The sequence below is a fragment of the Lissotriton helveticus genome, chromosome 7 (assembly GCF_964261635.1).
Source record: "Lissotriton helveticus chromosome 7, aLisHel1.1, whole genome shotgun sequence".
NCBI lineage: Eukaryota > Metazoa > Chordata > Amphibia > Caudata > Salamandridae > Lissotriton > Lissotriton helveticus.
In genome coordinates, this window is record NC_136068.1 from 1,170,251,661 (window position 1) to 1,170,273,150 (window position 21,490).

General features: G+C 46.4%; 1 protein-coding gene across 3 annotated transcripts in view; it reads right to left on the reverse strand.

The window, feature by feature from the left end:
- Window positions 1-21,490, reverse strand: part of CEP112 (centrosomal protein 112) — a 2,313,552-nt gene that overhangs the window by 1,686,629 nt on the left and 605,433 nt on the right. For all 3 annotated transcript variants that reach the window (XM_078654309.1, XM_078654310.1, XM_078654308.1), the window contains one exon: window positions 3,970-4,069. In XM_078654309.1, coding sequence (XP_078510435.1) covers window positions 3,970-4,069 — 100 coding nt within the window. The remainder of the gene's footprint in view (window positions 1-3,969; window positions 4,070-21,490) is intronic.

A 21,490-nucleotide genomic window follows, 5' to 3' on the forward strand; every position in this document is an offset into this window, starting at 1 on the left:
GAAGTGCCATAGAGTGGAGAAGAGTTGTACAGTGGACTAGAGTTAAGTGGGGTAGAAGGGCGTAGAGTAGCACAGAGTGTAGTAGAGTGAAGTGCCACAGAGTGGAGAAGAGATGTACAGTGGCCTAGAGTTAAGTGGGGTAGAGGGGCGTAGATTGTCGTAGAGTAGCGCAGAGTGGCATAGAATGGAGTAGAGTGCTACAGGAGTGGTGTAGAGTAGAGTAGAGTGTCAGAGTGGAGTGTCGTAGAGTGGTGTAGAGAAGAATGGAGTTAAGTGTTGTAGAGTGAAGTGTCATAGGATGGAGTGATGTAGACTGAGTGCCATGGGGTGGAGTAGAGTGGAGTGTTGCAGAGTGGAGTAAAGTGTCATAGAGTAAAGTGTCAAAGTGGAGTGCCGCAGAGTGGAGTGGCGTTGCATGGAGTAAAGTGCCATGGAGTGTAGTAGAGTGGGGTGGCATATCGTGTTGCAAAGTGGCATAGAGTGTTGTAGAGTGAAGTGGCGTAGACAAGAGTGGCTTACCGAGGAGTGCCCTGGACTGAAGTGGCATAGAGTGTCAGAGAATAGAGTAGCGTTGAGTGGAGTAGTGTGTTGTGGAGTGGAGAGGAATGTCGCAGAGTGGAGTAGAGAGGTCTAGAGTAGCATAGAGAGGAGTAGAGTGGAGGGGCACAAGGTGGAGTAGAGTGTCGTGGAGTGAAGTGGCCTAGAGTGGAGTAGGATGCCGTGCAGTAGAGTGGAATGGAGAACAACAAGGACCGCAACACCACCGCCCTGCTGGAAAACCTCGCCAACCTCGGACTCAAGCAACTGGTCAACACCCCCACCCACTACGCCGGCCACACGCTTGATCCCGTCTTCTCTTCCAGCAAGTACATCACCTTCAGCCACGCCACCGGACTCCACTGGACCGACCACAGCTGCGTCCACTTCAGCTTCAAAAGATCCACGACCCACCACCACCCGCAACAGGTACCTCACAGGAATTGGAGCAAGATCACCGCAGACCAGCTCACCACCTCCCTCAGCCAGAGCCCACCCGCCAACACAACGGACCCCAACGAAGCAGCCCGCAACTTCACACAGTGGCTGACCGCCTGCGCCGACGACCTCGCGCCACTAAAGAACCCTCCCAGCAGACCCAGAAGCAAGAAGGCATCCTGGTTCACCGACGACCTCAAGGACTCCAAGAAGACCTGCTGCACCCTCGAGAAAGCCTGGCTCCTCGACCGGACCACCGACAACATGACCGCCCTCAAACACGCTACCCGCAAGCACCACCAGCTCATCCGCACCACCAAGAAGAAATCCCTGAAGGAACGACTGGACAACAACGCCCACAACAGCAAAGAGCTCTTCACTATCGTCAAGGAGTTCTCCAACCCCAGCACCGGCACCAACGACATCACTCCGTCACAAGACCTCTGCGACTCCCTCGCCTCGTTCTTCCACCGCAAGATCGCCGACATCCACAACAGCTTTGGCGCCCCACCCACGCACCCAACCGTCGAACCAATGCCCCCCACCGCCACCCTTCGCACCTGGACCACGGTGACTACCGAAGACACAGCCCGCACGATGAACACCATCCACTCCGGATCACCGACCGACCCCTGCCCACACCACGTCTTCAACAAGGCCGACTCCACCATCGCACCCCAACTCCAGAACATCATCAACGCCTCCTTCAACACCGCCACCTTCCCGGAGAGCTGGAAGCACGCCGAGATCAGCGCCCTCCTGAAGAAACCTACAGCGGACCCCACCGATCTCAAAAACTTCCGCCCCATCTCGCTCCTCCCTTTTCCTGCTAAAGTCATCGAGAAGATTGTCAACAGACAGCTGACCGCCTTCCTCGAGACAACGGATCCCTCGACCCCTCGCAGTCCGGCTTCAGAGCCAACCACAGCACCGAGACCGCCCTCATCGCAGCCACCGACGACATCCGGACCCTGCTCGACAAGGGGGAAACAGTGGCCCTCATCCTCCTGGACCTCTCTGCTGCGTTCGACATGGTCTGCCACCGCACCCTAGTCCAGCGCCTCAGCAACATCGGTATCCAAGAGAAGGCACTGGAGTGGATCATCTCGTTCCTCGCCGGAAGAACACAAAGAGTCTGCCTCCCCCCGTTTCGCTCCGAGGCCACCGAAATCATCTGCGGCGTCCCACCCTCTTCAACATCTACATGAAACCTCTCGCAGCCATCGCACGCCAGCACAACCTCAACATCATCTCTTACGCCGACGACACCCAGCTGATCCTCTCCTCACCAGAGACCCCGACACCGCCAGAACCTGCCTACATGAAGGGATGAAAGACGTCGCCGAGTGGATGAAGGACAGCCGCCTGAAACTGAACTCGGACAAGGCGGAAGTCCTCATCCTGGGATCTTCGCCCTCCGCCTGGGACGACTCCTGGTGGCCCCCAGCCCTGGGCACCGCACCCAAGCCAACCGACCACGCACGCAACCTGGGCTTCATCCTGGACCCCTCCCTCTCGATGACCAGACAAGTCAACGCTGTCTCCTCATCGTGCTTCAACACCCTGCGTATGCTTCGCAAGATCTTCCGCTGAATCCCGACCGAGACCAGGAAGACTGTCACCCAGGCACTCATCACCAGCCGACTGGACTACGGAAACGCCCTCTACGCCGGAACCACAGCCAAGCTACAGAAAAGACTTCAGCGCATCCAGAACGCCTCTGCCCGACTCATCCTGGATGTCCCCCGACGCAGCCACATCTCCAGCCACCTGAGGAACCTGCACTGGCTCCCCGTCGACAAGAGGATCACGTTCCGGCTCCTCACCCACGCACACAAGTCTCTTTACGACCTGGGCCCCAAGTACCTCAACGACCGCCTGACCTTCTACACGCCCACCCGCCAGCTACGGTCCACCAGCCTCGCCCTCGCAGCCGTACCACGCATCCGAAGAGCCACCGCCGGAGGAAGATCCTTCTCCTACCTGGCTGCCAAGACTTGGAACTCCCTCCCCATCCACCTTCGGCTGACCCAGGACCATCTCGCCTTCAGGAAACAACTCAAGACCTGGCTGTTCGAGCAGTAGCATACCCCTCCCCCAAGCGCCTTGAGACCCTCCCGGGTGAGTAGTGCGCTATACAAATGGCATGATTGATTGATTGATTGTAGAGTAGAGTACTGCGCCGTAGAGTAGAGTGACACAGAGTGGAGTATGCATGGTGTGGTAGTGCAGCGCCATTACAGACAATACATTTTCAATTGAAATGTCCATTCCATTAGCACAGACATACAATTCTACTGATAAAACTATACGGTGCACGAACGATAATGCGTGGAAACTGCATCACCTAGTGTACTGATTTGTTTTGATACTATTAAAATATTTGTTTCAACCACACTTCAGAATTACGAAAAATGTGCTTCGTTTGTGCTTTGCTAATTCTGATATATTCTGAAATATTTGCACTGTTCATTTAGACATTTACATTGAGTTGTGTGCTAGAACAAAAAGCCTTTCCTTCACCCCCCAGATTGTCAGCTACATCCTTGCATTTTTACATCAGTGAAAAAAAAGTAAACACCAAGTTCCCTCAGAAGACAGAGCCTGACATTTGACCTCTTTCTTTGAATGCACTACAAATGAGATAAGATGAGTACAACATTTAAATACCTGTTTACGGAAAGCATGCAAATGTGAGTTACAAACCACAAAGCCAATTCTAATCAACGGGTAGAATACATTCCCTGGGCAGCTTTCAGAATATCACCAAGAAGTCTTCAACAACCAGACTGCTGTCCAGTCTAATATGCTTCAACCTACAAAGCACAGGAAAGACTGCCTTTTTCATAATACTCAACAGTGCACATCTCGTTATAGATGATACCACTGTGATACCACTTTTGTGTACTTGTAGTTTCATTCTGATGGGCTGCTGCCAAAACTGAATTTTCAGAAAGGACAGGTTTCTCCGGCAAGGACTTGAAGAGATGTTACCTTTCCTCTCAAGCTTCCTTATTGTCTCTTCGGAGTCATTCTGTTTATTTCTGTATAACATCTTCAATTCCTCAGTTTCACTATTCTTTCGATCAAGGATCTGGAACGAAAGTAGTGAAAACAGTCCCATCAGTAACAGAGAAAAAAAATCTTAACGAGCAAAAAGGAAACTGATGTCGATGTCGCTTAAACTATAGTTTAGAAAAAATGGCCAACACGTATAACATTCATTAGCAAAACTCGAATAGAGTTACTTTAGGAGCAGTATTTAGTTATTAAATCTTGTTTCTAAATATTATGGTGCGCAGAGTGGTGAGCAACTTTAGGACCAATGGAATCAAAAGCATACAAATAAAATACATAATTCAGAAATAAACCTAACGAGACGGAATTCTACATGTGATTTGTTTCGTAAGCACGGCTTGTGGGCTTATAATTTTGGGACAATTAATATTGTCAAAGCAGCTGGAAGTTTTTCACCCCACCAAACTTTTTTCCCCCACCCTCTAAACGAGGTGGATTGACTTCCACTAGCATAGCCTCAGTTAGGTTTGCCACAGTGAACATTTGCAACTCAATGTTTGGTCACTCCACCTTATGTAGGCTGGGGAGACCGTCATTACATGTATGGGACCCCATGCAAAGCATGGCAGTTCCAGAACTAAAACAACAAGCATTGGCATAGTCAATAGGTCTCACATTTACGCAAGTTTAAGCTATTGGCATTGTAAATGACAAAAGCTTTTAGTTTTGTTTTCGTATTTATATTTTAATAACGAAAACAAAAATAAAAGGCATTGTTATTTGCAATGTCAATAGCTCAAACTCGCATAAATGCGAGACTTATTGCATTGCAAATGTTATAGGTCTCGCCTTTGATTAAGTTAAAGCCACTTGCTTTGCTCATGGTATTGTATAGCAAAGCAAATGGCTTTAACTTAATGAAAGGCGAGACTTATTGCATTTTAAATGCTTGTTATGTTAATGTTGACAGAAGTGACAAATTGCATTACCCTGGATACGCACCCACGAGGAGGCACGCACACACACACACACAGATGCATTCACATACACAGGCAAACATACACAGATACACACACTCGCACAGGCTTGCACACACACAGATGCAGACACATACGTGCACACAAAGATGCACACACACAGATACGCGCACACACCCACAGGCACTCACAGGCAAACACACATGCACACAGATACACACATGCACACACACACAGATGCCACACACATGGACACAAACACACAGGCACACACAATCATGTTTCCGTCTGCGAGGCTGGGAGAAAGAGTTAATTCCAAAGTCCCCGAGTGTTCAAATCTAATACTGGAGCAGAATTTTCTAGAACAAAACTGCTCCATCCCTCCGTCAGGAAGTAGTGTCAGAGCCAATGGACTGAAAACAGCATCACACCAGCAGAAAAGACTTAACCAGAAGTACAAGTTGAAAGAGAGGCCGCAACAGTGGTTATTTTATTCTGACTACTGTAAAAGTTACAATAGAATGAAATCTGCCTCCTGGAGCCTTCGACGCTGGACTCCGCTTTTCACCAGGGCGGGGAAGGGGTGAAAGGAATGCCAGACTCCGCTTTTCACCGAAGGGAGGGTGGGGGGGCGGGGGCAAAGACTGCAGAAGGGGCGGTCCGGGGTTGGCAGCGAGGCCAAGGAATGGAGGCAGTACACCTATTAACAATATAACAGTCTTTAAGTTGTAAGCAGATTTAAATACGTTTTTTTTTATCTAGTCACAAAAAAACAACGATTCCACAGTAAGAATACGAAACTTAATGGTGGGCGCTCCCAGCTGATGCGTTCGTTGAAGCGCGCTGCTCAAGTGATCATACAATAACATCAAGGTCCCTGTAATACGTCACCGTGCTCTGCCAAGGACTACGTTATTTACCTAATCAGAACCCCATGTTGAGGTAAGGCATGACCACATCAGCAGTAATTTCATTCTGACAACGGCAAATGTGATTCAAACATAAAATTCATTTTTATGTTCATGTTGACAGAAGTGAAGGATTACATTGCCATGGACACGCACGCACTCACACGCGGGCACGCACACACCCACAGATGCATTCATATACACAGGCATACGCACACAGGCACGCACACATACACACGGATGCAGACACATACGCAACCTTGCCTTTGCAGTGGTGTGCATTGTGCAATATGTTCTCTGTTACTGTTCGTGTGATAGCAGAGTTCAATTAGCTGACATCTCAACAGTTTCCTATCATGTCCTATTTGTTTACATGTGTGGGGGGAGCCGGCGAGCTGCTGTTTACTGGACTCAGCCACAAATGCCATGGACTGGAATCTATTTCGGAGTTAATATAAATCTATAATCTTTGGCGTGTTAGAGGCTGCAATGAGATTTCCCCACTCGCCGCCTCTTATTTGTTATTTATTGGGCTGCAGTTTACTGCCTGGGAGATACTGACACACCACTGTTTATCGATCGAGGCCCAGAAAGTCAAAGTTCAATAGGACAGGCGGTTCTTTGGCAGAGCGTGTCTCACTATTATGATTGCCAGCAAAAAATTAGGGAAACTGTACCACGCGATGCTGTGACATTACTCGCAGGCCCATAATTGTACAAGGCAATAGTGCAAGCGGTCTCGCTAGACCGAGAAGATGACATATTTACATGAGCAGAGGACATTATCCACCTCATCTAAATTGATACTGAAGGAAATAGAGAGCTTAACTAGGCAGAGGTCCGCGCTTGGAAAATAGATCATTTTGCAATCACATATTCACTTGTGCCTCATAACGAGTTCAGGAAGGGAGAGAAGAGGCGAGTGGAGGGCGGGGGAATACATTCATGGGACCAGCGAGGAAACACTGCACAGATCGCCGCGCGAAGAAATGGAGGAAATGTGAAGGAGCCGGTAGAGATGCAATCAACATGCTCATTGTGCGTTAATGAGTTGTCTGGGGGAAAAGCTAATGAAACGCACCAAGATTAACCTATCATTTTACCCAAGCGGAGATAAAAAAGGGGGGCGTGAGTCTTCGTGACAGAATGTATTTTTTACCTGCCGTCCAATCTGCTTGGCATCGAGATGTTGTGTGAAATCCCTTGTAAAATATTAGAGCAACATTTCAGAGCAGGCTGTGCTTTGCTGTATTAAATAGCCACTCCCGGAACCTCAAAGAAAGACACCACAGTAAACAAGCCTTGGCCACGAGACCGTGAAAGCGAAAGTGATCGCGATCAGGGGGACGCGCTCTGTGGTGGGGGAGGGGCAGAGCGAGGCGCTTGGAAGAGTAAGCAAAAGGAAAGGGTGCTGTGAGGAAAGCCAGATGGCGGCTGCAAGCGTGCACGCGCACGTAACCGCAAGCTTGAGGCCAGCACAAGCGTGTGGTAGCACTTTTAAAAGCCCACTTACTAAATGTCTCGCAGAGCGGCGCATGTGCTGACTCAGGCAAGACCTAAAAAGGGAGAAAATTTCGTCTGTCAAGACAATTTTTTAAACCATATTCCTGCGCTTTTTTTTTAAACAAACAAGTTTTCAAAATGGAGCCAACATGGCACACAAACTTTTCTACCTCCAGAGCAGAGACGTACAGAATTCCTGAGTCTTCTTAGATAGACAAGTCCAAGAAGTTGATTTTAGTCATGTTAAATTCAAGAGTGAGAAGTAAATTATTGTTTTGTCTGTTCTGTCTTTAAAAGAATGACTATACACTGGAATTAGAGCCTCTCCAGATCATGAATACATCATCTATATATCGTGACCATTTAGTGATTTATAAAGATTAGTGTTGGTATGAATTGTTGTTTCATCAAAAGCACCACCTATTGGTTTGCATATCCATATTGATGTTTGTATATGCCATAAGCCCGCTACGGCCTTTGTCATTGTGAGATAAGAAGGCTGATTCAAGATAGAAGTTATTTAGTGTGGCCTCTTAAATACACATGCATGCTCAGGCTCCTTCATTAATATTATTCTTGTCATGGCTAAAGTGCTAAGTAATTCTAAATCAGGTACGGAGGTGAGGATTATGCTCTGCTTTCTTCCTTTATTTCTATTCCAGAAGACTTCAACAATTTTATAAAAAAACAAACTTTAACAACAGGCAATGGGAAAGGGACTACAACAGTTCAACCAATCACTTCTCAGTCCATTGTACATAGACGCCCCCTGGTTAACTTCTTTTTCCTGCTTCCAGCAGATATGTGCTCTTTTCGTTATTCTGTATTGATACTGCAGCCTGTTTTACGTTTGCTATGGTGTACAATACTCTGTAGCGGGAACGCACTTAGCAGCTCCATTCGCGGCGTCTGTTGAACTCTCGGGAACCGTCTGAGTGTGGTGAGGCCGGACGCTCTCTAGGGGCTCATGCACAGACGAGCCATGTCTCGTTGCTCTGCAGGGGACACGCTTTAGTCAGATTCAAGGAATCTGACAAGCTTACGTTCCTACAAAGCCTGCGTATCCCTGAGCCGCCTGGAAATATCAGACGCCCATATTCACGGGTCCGTGAAATTTTCAGTGAACAACAAGACGCCCATCTAGTGGGTTGGTATAATTAAGACAATAAGCATCTGCGCTCACATGCGCTGACTCCACTGTTCAGGGGCAGGGCCCAGGCATGTGACAGCCGTTGTGAGATCTGGGTGAGTCACCCCAGGGCAAAGACCCTCATCGTGCTCAGTGCACCCAAAAAATAGGCTGGTTTGCCCAGCGCCACACCAGCTGCGTGCTGCCAAAATATTTTAGCAGTTTCTTTGTTCTGTGCCCCGATTTACGGCAGGATTTCCCTGTTGCCATTCGTTACAGGCTTTTCTTTCTCTGGGTCTAATATACTGCAGCGCCTACCCGTTGCTGCTCTGTTGCAGGCCTTTCCCCTGCTCTTAATTAACCACACAACCGTGCAGCCTGTCTCGTTCAGGCGCAGTGGGTCCCCAAGCACAATAATGGAGGATGAGTACATCGAGGAAGAGTCCCTACAGGTCTGTCCCCTTGAGGACGAGTTTTGGGAGGCGGTGGACACCTCCATCCACCGAGCTTTGGCATCAGCCATGAAACCCCTTGAACGTCGACCTATTTAGTTGGCCTATGCCTGACTTGTCCCCCTGAATCTATTGGATGACTCCTAACATGTTCTGGGGGCGTCCTCCATCACTAAATGCGTGTCTAAGCCCAAGGGTGATGCAGCAGTGGATCTGAGTGCTTACACGCGGCTCAAGAAAGCTTTCCTCTCATGCCTTGCCCCTGCAGGAATGGGCAACGCCTATGGCGCACCACAGAAGTTACCCAGGTGTGGAGGGAGAGGATTCCCATGGAGATTCCAATGATGACGCAGACTCTTCCCAACCATGGTGCCCTTCCTCTGTCCTAGAACCTGCTGTGCCCTTGGACCCACAAGGCGCTGACGTTTCCTGCAATATGTTGGACCCAGAAGACCTCATCCATCCTTGGGCAAAGATGCTAAATATGGTGCAGGCCACATTAGGAAACTGTTAGAGAAAGATGCCTGGGCATGCCTGAGGGATGAGTGCCCTCGTCCCTCCCTCTCTGGCAAAGTGGCAGTCACCCAGAGTAATATTCCAGAATGGACACTTTCCTACAAAATTTATATTCGGGATGTCAAAAATGGCATTGGTAGGTTCTGGTGTTCTTCCCAAGAGAAGCACCTCAGCATCTGCGGGCCCCTTACAAAAATCCTAGATTTGGTAGAGGAGGCCAAGGCCTCAGTCACTCCAGTCTCCCCGGAAGTTCTCTCAAGATGGGCACAGAGGGCAATAATATTCTTAGGGAATACAAACTGTGCCCTGTCCACCGAGAGACATCGCTCTCTCCGGTTGAAGGTCAACCCCAAGTTGGGGGACCTGGCTTCCACTGAGGCTGGTGCAGTGGCACAAGGCGGGCTCTTCAGGGAGCCTTTTATCAAGGGCCTGGGCAAATTCATTGCCACATTTACATTATGGTTAAGGCGCAGGCTTCTATCAAGAAGATATTTCACCACTGAATTTATATCAGGGCAGGCCATGGTAGAGGGCACTCAGCCAGCCACTTTTATACCCAAGGCCCTCAGAGAGCATTCAGAAATATCCAGGACCAGTCATGATCAGGGGGGTTCTTCCCCTCACAAAGAAGCCAGCAAGGACGTAATGCCTGAGGCTCCTCCAGATGGCAATTCCACGCCCAAACAGGTGAGAATTCTACATTCTTCCCTACAAAAGGTGGGAGGTTGCTTGGCGCTATTCAGTCACAATTGAGAGAATTGTACCACCGATGCAAGAGTTCTGCAGACCATCCGTGGCTTTCACATAGAATTCTAGGGAACCCCGGTTCAGGGTTCGCATCCACGCATGCTAGTTTTTGCTGAAGATCAAGTAATCTTTATAGATCAGGAGGTGGCGGTTCTACTGCAAAAAAAAAAAAAGGCGATTACCCACACCTGTCTCCACCCTCCCGGCTTCCTCAGCAATATCTTTTTGGTCACGAAACGGGATAGAGGTCAACGGCAGGTGATTAATCTCATTGAGTTCAATGGGTGGTTGGTCTACCGCTTCTTCAAGATAAAAGGAATCCACTGTTGGAAGCTGGCTCTGTATATACTATACCAAAATGAGGTATATTGTGCACAGAGTCCAGTGGAACCCCAAAGGTAGGCAAAGGTAAAAGTAGATAGCCCTTGCTCTCTATATGTGGTAGTGTGGACGAGCAGTAAGGCTTTATCGGAGGGTAGTGTTAAGCATTTGTTGTACACACTCAAGCAGCAAATGAAGCCGCACACTCAAAGACTGAACTCAGACAAACTTGTTTGTATCAAAAATATTATTACGTTATTTTATTTCTTAGAACCAAGCCAAGCCTGGTGCAGGTAAGTGAAATAAATGCTTTGCAAAATCTTATGCAATGTTTTACAATTGAATGCAGGTTCAAATGCAGTTGATTGAATTACAGGTAAGGCAATGTTTCGAAATTACTTTTCAGATTACTATGCATGTTACTTTTTAGACTACTTTTCATATTACTTTTGCTAATCAGTGTGATATGTCTAGATATCACACAGACATCTGCTAGACAAAAGGTAAGTCATTCACTTTTAGTACATAGGCAGTTTTTCAATGTTCCATACAAACCAACTCCACACTTAAAACAATTTTAAAGAAAATCAGTCAATGCAATTCTATCGAAGGAAACTGAGTTATCAGTTTACAGGTAAGTAGTTACTTGTAGGAATTGGTATTCTGGGGTTAGAACCAGGGTTCCCCCAGGGTCAAGGATACACTCTTAAAACACCCTCAGCGGCACAAGGGCGGCCGGGTGCAGAGTGCTGGGCCCAATGTTATCCAATGGGGATAGGAGGCCTCCGGTTGGTAGCTGCTCACGAGCAGGCCACAAGGTTGTTGGAGCAAAGCTCCTGGTGTTAGGCTCAGGGCAACGGGGGACCAGAGTTAGCACCCAAAGTACACCAGCAGCGGAGCAGGGGTGGCTGGGTGCAGGGTGCTGGTTTGGCGTCGGGTGACCTGTTGATTTCAATGACGATTCTTCGGTTGCAACAAAGACTGCAGGCTTGAGGCCGAAGATCTTATGGAGGTGACCACCAGTTGGAGAGGTAAGTTGGGATGCCTGGGGATGCTGGGACACCGTCGGTTCAGCCACCCAAGGTCATGGGACGTAGGGTGCAGGGGTGTCTTTAGATGTTTTTCTTACCAGTTCCAGTTGCGGTCGGGGGGATTCTGCAGAAAGAGGTTGTAGGCTTTGCTTTGAGATTCGAGGCAGGTCACCAGATCTCAGGTCAGGATTGCAGGGGAAACCTCCTCGTGGTGTTTGGCAACCCGAACTTGGCTGTGGGGTACAGAGTGGTGCAGACTTGCGGTTTTGGCCAGAGCCAGAATCTGTGGGTGAGCAAATCCAGTGCTTACAGGAGACAAAGTCTTTGGCTTGGAAGGCCAGGTCCTCCATGTTCTTGAGGTTGCTGGCTGCAGGACACACCAGGATTTTGCTGGAGCAGGTTCGAGGTGGGGACAGGGCGGTAGGGCTGGGGCCAAGTCAGTGGGCGTCCTCCTCTTCTTAGTTCAGCACAGCTTCTTCAGTCCTTCTTCTTCTCTTTTTCTTGTTGATTCTTGCCTGAGGAGGCAAGCTTCAAGGTTGCCCTTAAATACTAGATTTAGGGGTATTACAGGTAAAAGGTTGGGACCAATGGATCCCTTCCTTGGGTTGGGTACTACCCCTATTATGCCACCCTCAAGTGGCAGGGGGCATATGCCTCAATTTGGTTGGCTAGGTGCTCCATCGGCAAGATGGCGGGGACTGAGAGTTATGCTTCGCCTTGCCTCTCCAACCTGAGGGGTGGGGTTGGCAAAGGTGGGCACACCTCCCTTCCTCACTTGGTTTTCCCACCGATTTTCCTGCCCAAAGTGGGGGTCAGAACCAGTGGGGGCCAGTTGCTGGAAGCAGCAAAAGCCTGGGGTAGCTCACAATGGTGGCAAGCCTTTGAAGCTTCCACTTCGTGGACCCTGCCCATCCTGGGGGAGGAGGTATGTTGGAGCCCAGGAGGTGCATTGTTTCAGACCCCTGTGAGCAGCAGGCTCTCGACCCAGGGGTCCAGAAACATGTCTGGTGGTGGCAGCTGGTGAGCAGCCACTCAGCCTGGACACTAGTTTTATGTCATGTTTCAGGGGGCATCTCTAACTTCCAATTTTTACATACAGCCATTATGGCGCTGTGGAGTTCGTAATGACAAACTCCCAGCACCATATACTCCTACTGGCATTACTGAACTTACAATGTCTAAGAATTGACTTAGCCACTGTAGGGGTACAGGGCTCATGCACCTGTACCTTCGCCACTGGTTTAGTGCACCCAGCTTGAGGGGTGGCTGACCTATGCCAGGGCAGTGGGTTGTAGGCATGGCACACAGGGATGTGTGCGATGTCGACTCTTCACTTTGTTCTGCACCAAAACACATAGCCTATAATGGCAGTGTGTGTAAAGGTATAGGGACTCTAAAGTTGGCACAATAAGTGCTGCAGCCCTTAAAGGCCTTACCTGGCCACAGTGTCCTTGGTACCTATGGTACCATTTACAAGGGACTGACCTGTGGCCAAAGAGTGCCAATTGTTTTTTGTTTTTAATGCAGTGTGGGGAAAGAACATATGCCCTGGGTACCTGTTTTGTGAGAACAAAAGGGGATAGGTCCATTAAAGTGTGGTGAGGGTTAGACCCTTTATAGAATCCAATAACACAAATTGCCCAAACCACAATTACTCCACACATTTTTTAGAGGGAAGAAATCAATTTATTATGACCTCCTTTGACATCTTACTCAATGTAAATTTTTTATCTTGTTGAGTATTTATACACCTGTATATACTTTGTACACACATAAAAAACACCAAATGTTTACACAATAAATAAAGTTTCTGCATCAAATATTACAAAAAAAATTATGAATACATCACAAACAACATTACAATCAAAAAATTAGAGAAACCAATTTTTTAGGGGAATTATAAGCAAATAAATGGCTCAAACAGTTCAATACTGGGCCAGCCGGTCCTAGTATCATAAAGATGACAACATATTGAGAAAACACCGATTCCAATAGCGGCGTGCTGTGACTAGAGAGCAGGACTGCGACTCAAAAGCACAATTTTTCAATTAAAAAAGCACAGATAATATCGGAAAGGGGTGTAGCCACATGGTGGTGCAACACATATGAACTCGCCGTTTGGCGGCAGTTGGACATTAGCAAGACTTTCCTGCCTGGCCACGTGAAGAAACAGTCCGTATGAAATCTATGACGCTTTAAAGCCCTGTTCTTCCCAAAAATAAGTCTGATACAAAGAATAAAACAGCCCTGATGAGAGACCAGTGACACTGTGCCTGGTCTTGAAACGCGTCAGCACTATCTAGGGTGGAATAAATTGTCATCTTTATGATACTACAACCGGCTGGCCCAGTATTGAACTGTTTATGAGCCATTTATTTGCTTATAATTCCCCCCAAAAATTGGGTTCTCTCATTTTTTGATTGTAATGTTGTTTGTGATGTATTCATAATTTTTTTTGTAATATTTGATGCAGAAACTTTATTTATTGTGTAAACATTTGGTGTTTTTTATGTGGGTACAAAGTATACATAGGTGTGTAAATACTCAATGTATTGTTTGTTTTCTGTCATAAAGTTTGTGATAATTTGAATAAGATAAAAAATTGACATTGAGTAAGATGTCGAGGGAGGTCATAATAAATTGATTTCTTCCCTCTAAAAAATTTGTGGAGTAATTGTGGTTTGGGCAATTTGTGTTATTGAATTCCTGGGTACCTGTTTGGCAGGAAACCAGGGCACACTCAGTCAAAGTACATCAGCAGTTTGGCAAAAAGTGGGGGCAACCATGTTAAAAGAGGGCACTTTCTTACATCCACCTCTTACGCAATTTGCTCCACCTCAATGACTAGATGGTGCGTCTGGATCTAAAGGACACATACCTGATGGCTCCCATTTTCTGCCCACACTGCAAGTTTCAGCAGTTCTGATGACGAGATCAGGTGTACAAGTTCACGACCCTGCTCTTCAGACTTTCCTCACTCCACTGGTGTTTCACCATGGTTCTGAAACCAGTGGTGGAATACCTCAGGCTCAGAGTTTTCGTCTCAGAATATACTTAGATGATCTCCTCCTCTTGGATCAAAGTCCATCATGACTGGCAGATCAACTGCAAATGACGATCCACTTGCTGGAGTCCTTAGACTTTGCGATCAACGAGTGGAAGTCGCTCTTGGTCCTCTCCAAACAGACGACCTTCCTGGGTTTTGTCATCAATCCGGTGGAAAAGACCCTAAACCTTCCCTCGCTGAAAGTGGGCACAATTTGCAGAGAATTGAAAAGAACGCTGTCCAGGCCGACAACCTCCCTTCAACAGGTGGCCCGAATGGTGGGCCTTTTGTCCTCCTCCATATAAGCGATCTTTCCGGGCCCTCTCCATTACAGGGCTTTGCAACGCCTCAAAGTCTTCCACCTGCGCAAGGGCTTCCACTACTCAGAACAGATTGCCCTCATGGAAGAGGTCAGAGAGGAAATGCGGTGCTGGTTGACCCACATGGAGACTTGGAACGGGAGGGCCATTTTCGGCTCCAACCCAGATATACCTATAGAGTCAGACACCAGCAAGTCAGGTTGGGGAGCTTGATGTGGGGATTCATTTACATGAGGAAAATGGTCTTCAGAGGAACAGCAGCTCCATTTCAACTGCCTAGAACTATTAGCAGGGTCCTTCCCGATCCAATGCTGAACAAAGAACAGAGTGAAATGCAGCGTTTTCCTGAAGATAGAAAACATTTCAGTGGTTTGTTACATCGACCATCTGAGGGGTACCAAATTGAAGGTGTTGGCAGATTTGGCTAAGGAATTCTGGGCATTTTGGTAATCCTACATGGTCTCCGTGACAGCAGAGTATCTTCTGGGAGCCTCTAACCAGGTGGCAGACTGGTGCTCCATGGAATGGTCAGATATGGTCTGTGGCAAATGAATCCAAGGGTATTCAAGAAACTAACCCCTTTGGGATCCCTTCACAGTGGACCTTTTTGCCTCCCGGCTGGACCACCAGGTTCCCAGATGCTGCAGCTGGAAACTGGGCCCTCTGACGACAGCCACAGATGCCTTATTCCAAGACTGGTAGAAGGGGACAGGGTTTGAGTCCCTCGGTTTGCAATGATCATGAGATTCTCAACTCAGGTCAGACGACAGAGGGCAAGAGTGGTCCTGAACCCTCCATTATGGGGCTCTCACGTATATTTCTAATTCTTCTGGAACTTTCTTGGGCTTCTCCAATCCTTCTACCGCACGCTCCGGATCTCCCTTGGGATCCTCTTGGCAATTGTCATACACTAATTCAGCAGAGACGCATGCCCCTCATGGCTTGGCAGATTACCGGCAATGCTGACGAGTCTCAGGGCTTTTGCAAGAGGCTAAAAGAATGCAGACGGCAGCCTGGGCAGATAGCAGCAAAAAACGGTACAGATCTGTTTGGTCCAGTTTGCTGCATTGGTGTGTTCAAAACATTCAGAATCCCATGTAGTGCGATGTGGTCCAAGTCATGAATATCTTGACGTCATTAGCATCCCAGGGCTTGGCCTTTAGGACACAAAACTACTATAAATCGGCCACCTCTGTGTGTCATGCTCCCGTGATGGGGTCTCTGGTGGGAGAAAATCCCTTGGTGTGCAAACTGTTGAGAGGGATACACTTTGCGCTGCCCCCGGAAGCCAGATATTCTATATTATGGGATGTTAATAAAGTAATACACCTTTTACAATCTTGGCTAAGAAACAAACACTTATTACAAAAGGAGCTCTCAGAGAAGCTCACTATATTGCTGTGTCTGGTGTCAAGTCGAAGTGTGTGTGATATACGGGCCCTAGACATTTGGGCAGGGTAATTACTCCTCAAGGGGGTATTTTTCACATCTCCCAACATACTAAGTCAAATTTGAAAGTGGTGTCGTACCCGGCTTTTGACTAAGTCCCAAACTATGCATGGTACGCTGTCTCAACACTTATGAGAATGTGACAGAAGAACTCCATTCCCCCTGTAAATGCCAGTTGTTAATGTCTTTGAGGAAACCTTTCAAAGCGATCACCACTCTCACCGTAGTAACCGTGGCCGGTGAACTCCGCTCCGCTCACGCAGTTTGCGGAGTTTCCCGCATTCCACATTACGCGGAGCTCGCAGAGTTCCAAAAAACTCCCCTTCGCGCAGCGGAGCTGACTTTTTTTCCTCGCTTGTGTTCACCAACGTCAAGTTGGCGAGCGCGAGCGAGGAAATTCCACCTCCCGGAGAGATTTTTCCTCGTTAGCGATCGCCAACATCAAGTTGGCTAGCGCAAGGGTGGAAAATAAACCTCCCGGCGAGACCTCTCAATGCGGGAGGGTCAGATTTCTCATTGCGAGTGGTCGTGTATGCTCGCGTTGAGAAACTGCACGTTCACGTTGAGAAAGCTGCCACTCGAGTACAAATCTACTTGAGCGTCAGAAAAGGTAAGCTTGTGCTGTGCATGGTGCTGTTCGCAATGATTGCACAGTGCTGGATGCTTGTCCGCACTGTGCAATCACAACAAACGGCATTTTTCTACTGTACTCCGCCGCTCGCGGAGCTCCGTGTAGTGCGACTGAGTTTTTTTTGCACTTCGCTTAGTGCAACTCCGCGAACTCCGCCCAGGCTTACACCATAGCCCATTGGCAAGAGGCGGGCATTGGTGTCCAGCAGTTTGGAGCCCATTCAGTCAGAGATGAGATGGCCTCTGAAGCTTTTTCTTCAGAGGCGTGCCTAGGGGATATCATGAATGCAGCCGATTGCTCTTCAGACTCCATGTTTAAACGGTTTTATTTCAAACCAGCATTGGACATGGAATCTTTGCTGGTGGATAATCCTTGATCAAGAATAATCCTCGCCTCTGTTCCTGACACAGAATAAAACATTTCTTAGTAGACATGAAGGAAAGTTTCAATTCTATTAAGGACACGGAGGCAAGGATTATTCCTACACTAGGTTCCTGAGAACTCTTTCCCACCCCAGAATGACTTTTAGAAGTAAGGTTCAGAGAAATACCTTTAGATGAAGGCTCTCAAAAGGTATAAGTATCTGCCTTTTATCAAGTTTGTGGTGACTGTGTTACTTCAGTGTACTCAAACTAGATGATCATTTTTTTCTTTTATTTGACTTAGGAGTCTCTCCATTTGGGCGATGTTCTGACTGTGTGGGATTATGATCTTAGGTTTTAGAGGTATGTGTTCATGCCTCTATTGTTTCTAGATTGTTTCAGGTTCTGAGAAAAACCAAGGATAATAATGCAAAGAGATGGAACTGCTCCTGGTGCATCCAAGAAAGAAGAAGTTAACAAGGGGGTGCCTGTCTATTTCCAATGGACTGAGAGCTGATTGGTTGAACTGTTGTAGTTCCTGTTCCGTTGCCTGTTGGGAAAGTTAGTTTTTTCATATGATTGTTGAAGTCTGCTGAAATTGAAATTAAGAAAGAAGGCAGAGCATAATCCTCGCCTCTGTGTCCTTAACAGAATTGCACCTTTCCTTCATGTTTACTAGAAAATGCGTAATTGCTTATCACTGATTGGTATTGGTAAGTAGATATTCATTTTTCTGGGTTCCACTACATTCCTTGGATCCACCTTCACATTGGTTTTGTTACGTTTAGTCTCTTTCTGAAATTGAATTCTGGATTAGGTGAAGCTATTGGAGTGCTCATATGTGGTTGAAAATATCCTTTTTTACGCTGTTGGTTCGATACTATTTCACATGTTCATTCATTATTTGTTAGGGTTTTTGCAAGAATATTCAACCTGAGTAAATGAACTTGACATTATACGATTTTCAGCACCTTGTGGCATAGCACTGTCATGCTGTCGTCATGCTTCTTGGCAGTTTCCAGGAGAGTAAAACGGAGGGTCGATATTCAATAGTTTGAACACTAGAAAGTTGCCTGATCCGCATAGGTTTATGGTGCTTTCACCTGATTTGACATGCTTCTCACGCGCCCTTGGCATTCTCAGTGTACTAGATCTGTCCTTATTACTACTTAGTTATATCAATTATTTGCATACATTTCTTTCACGTTTCTCATCAAGATCAAAAGGGTTCGCCATTGCTGTATCTGGACACTTAGGGCCTGATTTAGAACTCGGCGGACGGGTTACTCCGTCACAAAGGTGACGGATATACCATCTGCCGAAATATAAATCCCGTCGGATGTAATGGGATTTATATTTTGGCAGACAGGACTTCCGTTACCGTTGTGACGGTATAACCTGTACGGCAAGTTCTGAATTAGACCCTAAATCCTGTGGATTATCTGATGACACAAGAGGCCGAAACATCGACAACCGTGAAACATCATCCAAAAGAACAGCACACAGTGCTTTTCATTTAGGATTATAAAAACTTTGTTGGGAGCCATCTCTGGCTGACTAGTTAACTAGTTAATTCACTAATGCCTCTATGCATTGATCGACTATATAATTCTGTGTCCCCTGTTTCATAGTGCAATCGTTTTGACCCTATTTTACTAAAAACGTTACCACCATTGTCATTTAGTATTGAAAGAACCGATTATAAGAATAAACTGTCATTTGTATTATTGTCTGACAGAGTACGTATATTATATATTTGATTATATTCATGGATGAATCTTTTTTGCAAATTAAATTTACCTTCTGGGGCTGAAGACAGATGAGACTTACTCTAAGCATTTAATTTAATCTCTCAAACATTACTCATCTCTAAGCAGTCCTAAAGAAACATTAAGCACAGCTTAGACTGAGTACCCTACTATGTATGAACATGTTGGGCTCCCTGACCGTCTCCTTCCTTCAGCTGAAGGACAATTACAAAGCAGAGCAGTTTCTTGATAAGATTCAACCCGCACTGGCAAAGAAGGCATTTTTCCAGTTTAGGCTTGAAACCCTGCCGCTGCACACTTTCACTGACAGGTGGGCTGGCGCGACACAAACCGCCAAGAGGGCTTGCCTGCCCTGTGGAGCATCCACTGAATCTGTGACGCACATTCTCCTCTTTTGCCCAGCATACAAGAAGGCTAGGCTTAAATGGTTGATTCCAGTTTGCCGCAACATAGGAGTTAAGCGGTATCTGGATGCCTATAGGATCTTGCAAACTGACACAAGTCAACATATAGTATTCCCAGGCCCTAGATTTTTGTATTGCATGTGGCGAAACGGGCATAAACACAGTTCCGAGCCAACTAACTAGATGAGAGAGAGGCTACTCATGGAGGTGGCACATTGCTAACTCAACAATTATTCGAAACTGTGTCGATATCACTGCCCCCTTTTTACTTCCTCTTTTTTTAACTCTCCTCCCGTAAACTTTGCACACTACTTTATGCATGCTGGGATAAAAACTGCTCTCATTGAAGATGGGCATTATTCTGCACTTTGCCCAAGCTTGCACAATATTAAATGACGTCGGTGGTACTAAAGTGTTGCTCAGTTCTTTTTTTTATGTAATCTATTTTAATTACTTTTATTGCATCTTAATTGATTATTCTAATAGGTTATTTTAATGGTTCATTTACTATGCACTTATATAGTGTTTTTTTAATTGTATTTGTATTGTTTTATTGTATCCATCTGTTCTTTTATGGATGCCATGCCGAAATAACGATGTTTGATTGATTGAAAAATATATTGTAGAAGCTCAGTTTGCTGCCAACGTCAAGTATTTCACATTACACTCGATTTATATTGCTAATTTTGCAACCAAAAATACAGGATTAGATAAGGGCCAGATGTAGGTAAATATCATTTACCGATTCTAAAATACCGAATTTTACAGATTCGGTATTTTAGAATCAGTAAATGATATGTAGCTAATGATTTGGTAAATTTTACAGAATCGGTAAAAATGAGTAGACTTAAAAGGGTGGCAGGGTGTTACTTTGACACCCCGTTGCACCCTTGTATAGTGCATGGGTGCACATGTGGCAGACATACATGCCCTAAGGGCATGTATGTCTGCCACATGGCACACTTGAGAAAAGCACAACATTGCTTTTTTTAGGGTTTTTGATATTTACCACCAACTTGTAGTTGGTGGTAAATACGAATCCTTACAAGTGAAAAGAACTCACTTGAGTGCTTCCTACATTAAGGATTCGGTAATTTACCGATTCCTTAAATTACCGATTCTGTAAATTACCGAATCCTTAAATTAGGCCCCTACATCTGAAAAGCCTAATACCGGTTGGTAACGGCCGAAATTCGGTAATTTCGGCCGTTACCGACCGGTATTCCTACATCTGGCCCCAAGTTACTACTTTGGTAACTTTCACTCAGTTGGATACTCGATCTAACCATAGATTCTTCCCCTTGTAAATCTCCACAGAGAAGATCCAGAATCTTTTTGCAATAGCACCTGTGATCAGACAGTTGACATCATCAGTCTTCCTTGTGCACTCATATAATTTTATATACCATATCTTTCCACAGCCACATTCACAGAGCATGGCTGACACATTATGATGAACTAGCAGTGTGCGAATCTAGTGTGGAACCTGATTATTTACTTAAATTCCAGTCCACCAAACGAGGAGGAGGGCTGCGAGGAATCTTATGTTTCAGTATCCACTCAAAAGAACATTACCAAAGGCAACTTCTTCTTCTGATGGATGTTTGTAAACAGCAGATTTGTCACTCTGTGAATTCATACCAAATCAGTGCCACCTCAATGGAAGTGGGGGAAGTCCTGCAAGTGCATAATGGTAAATGGCCCTCTATGCAGACTTGAGAATCTTAAAGAAATGCCTGGTTAAAGTATGAAGAGAAGCCCATGAAGCATATGAGGGAAACATATGTGAAAGCCCTCTTAGAATACACATCAGAATATATGTATGGAACAATGTGGGCTGATCAAACTAAAATCGGGAGAAAGGGGCAATAAGTAACCTATAACAGTACCCACCGCAAAGCCTTACCATATCAAAGACAATACAAACGATAG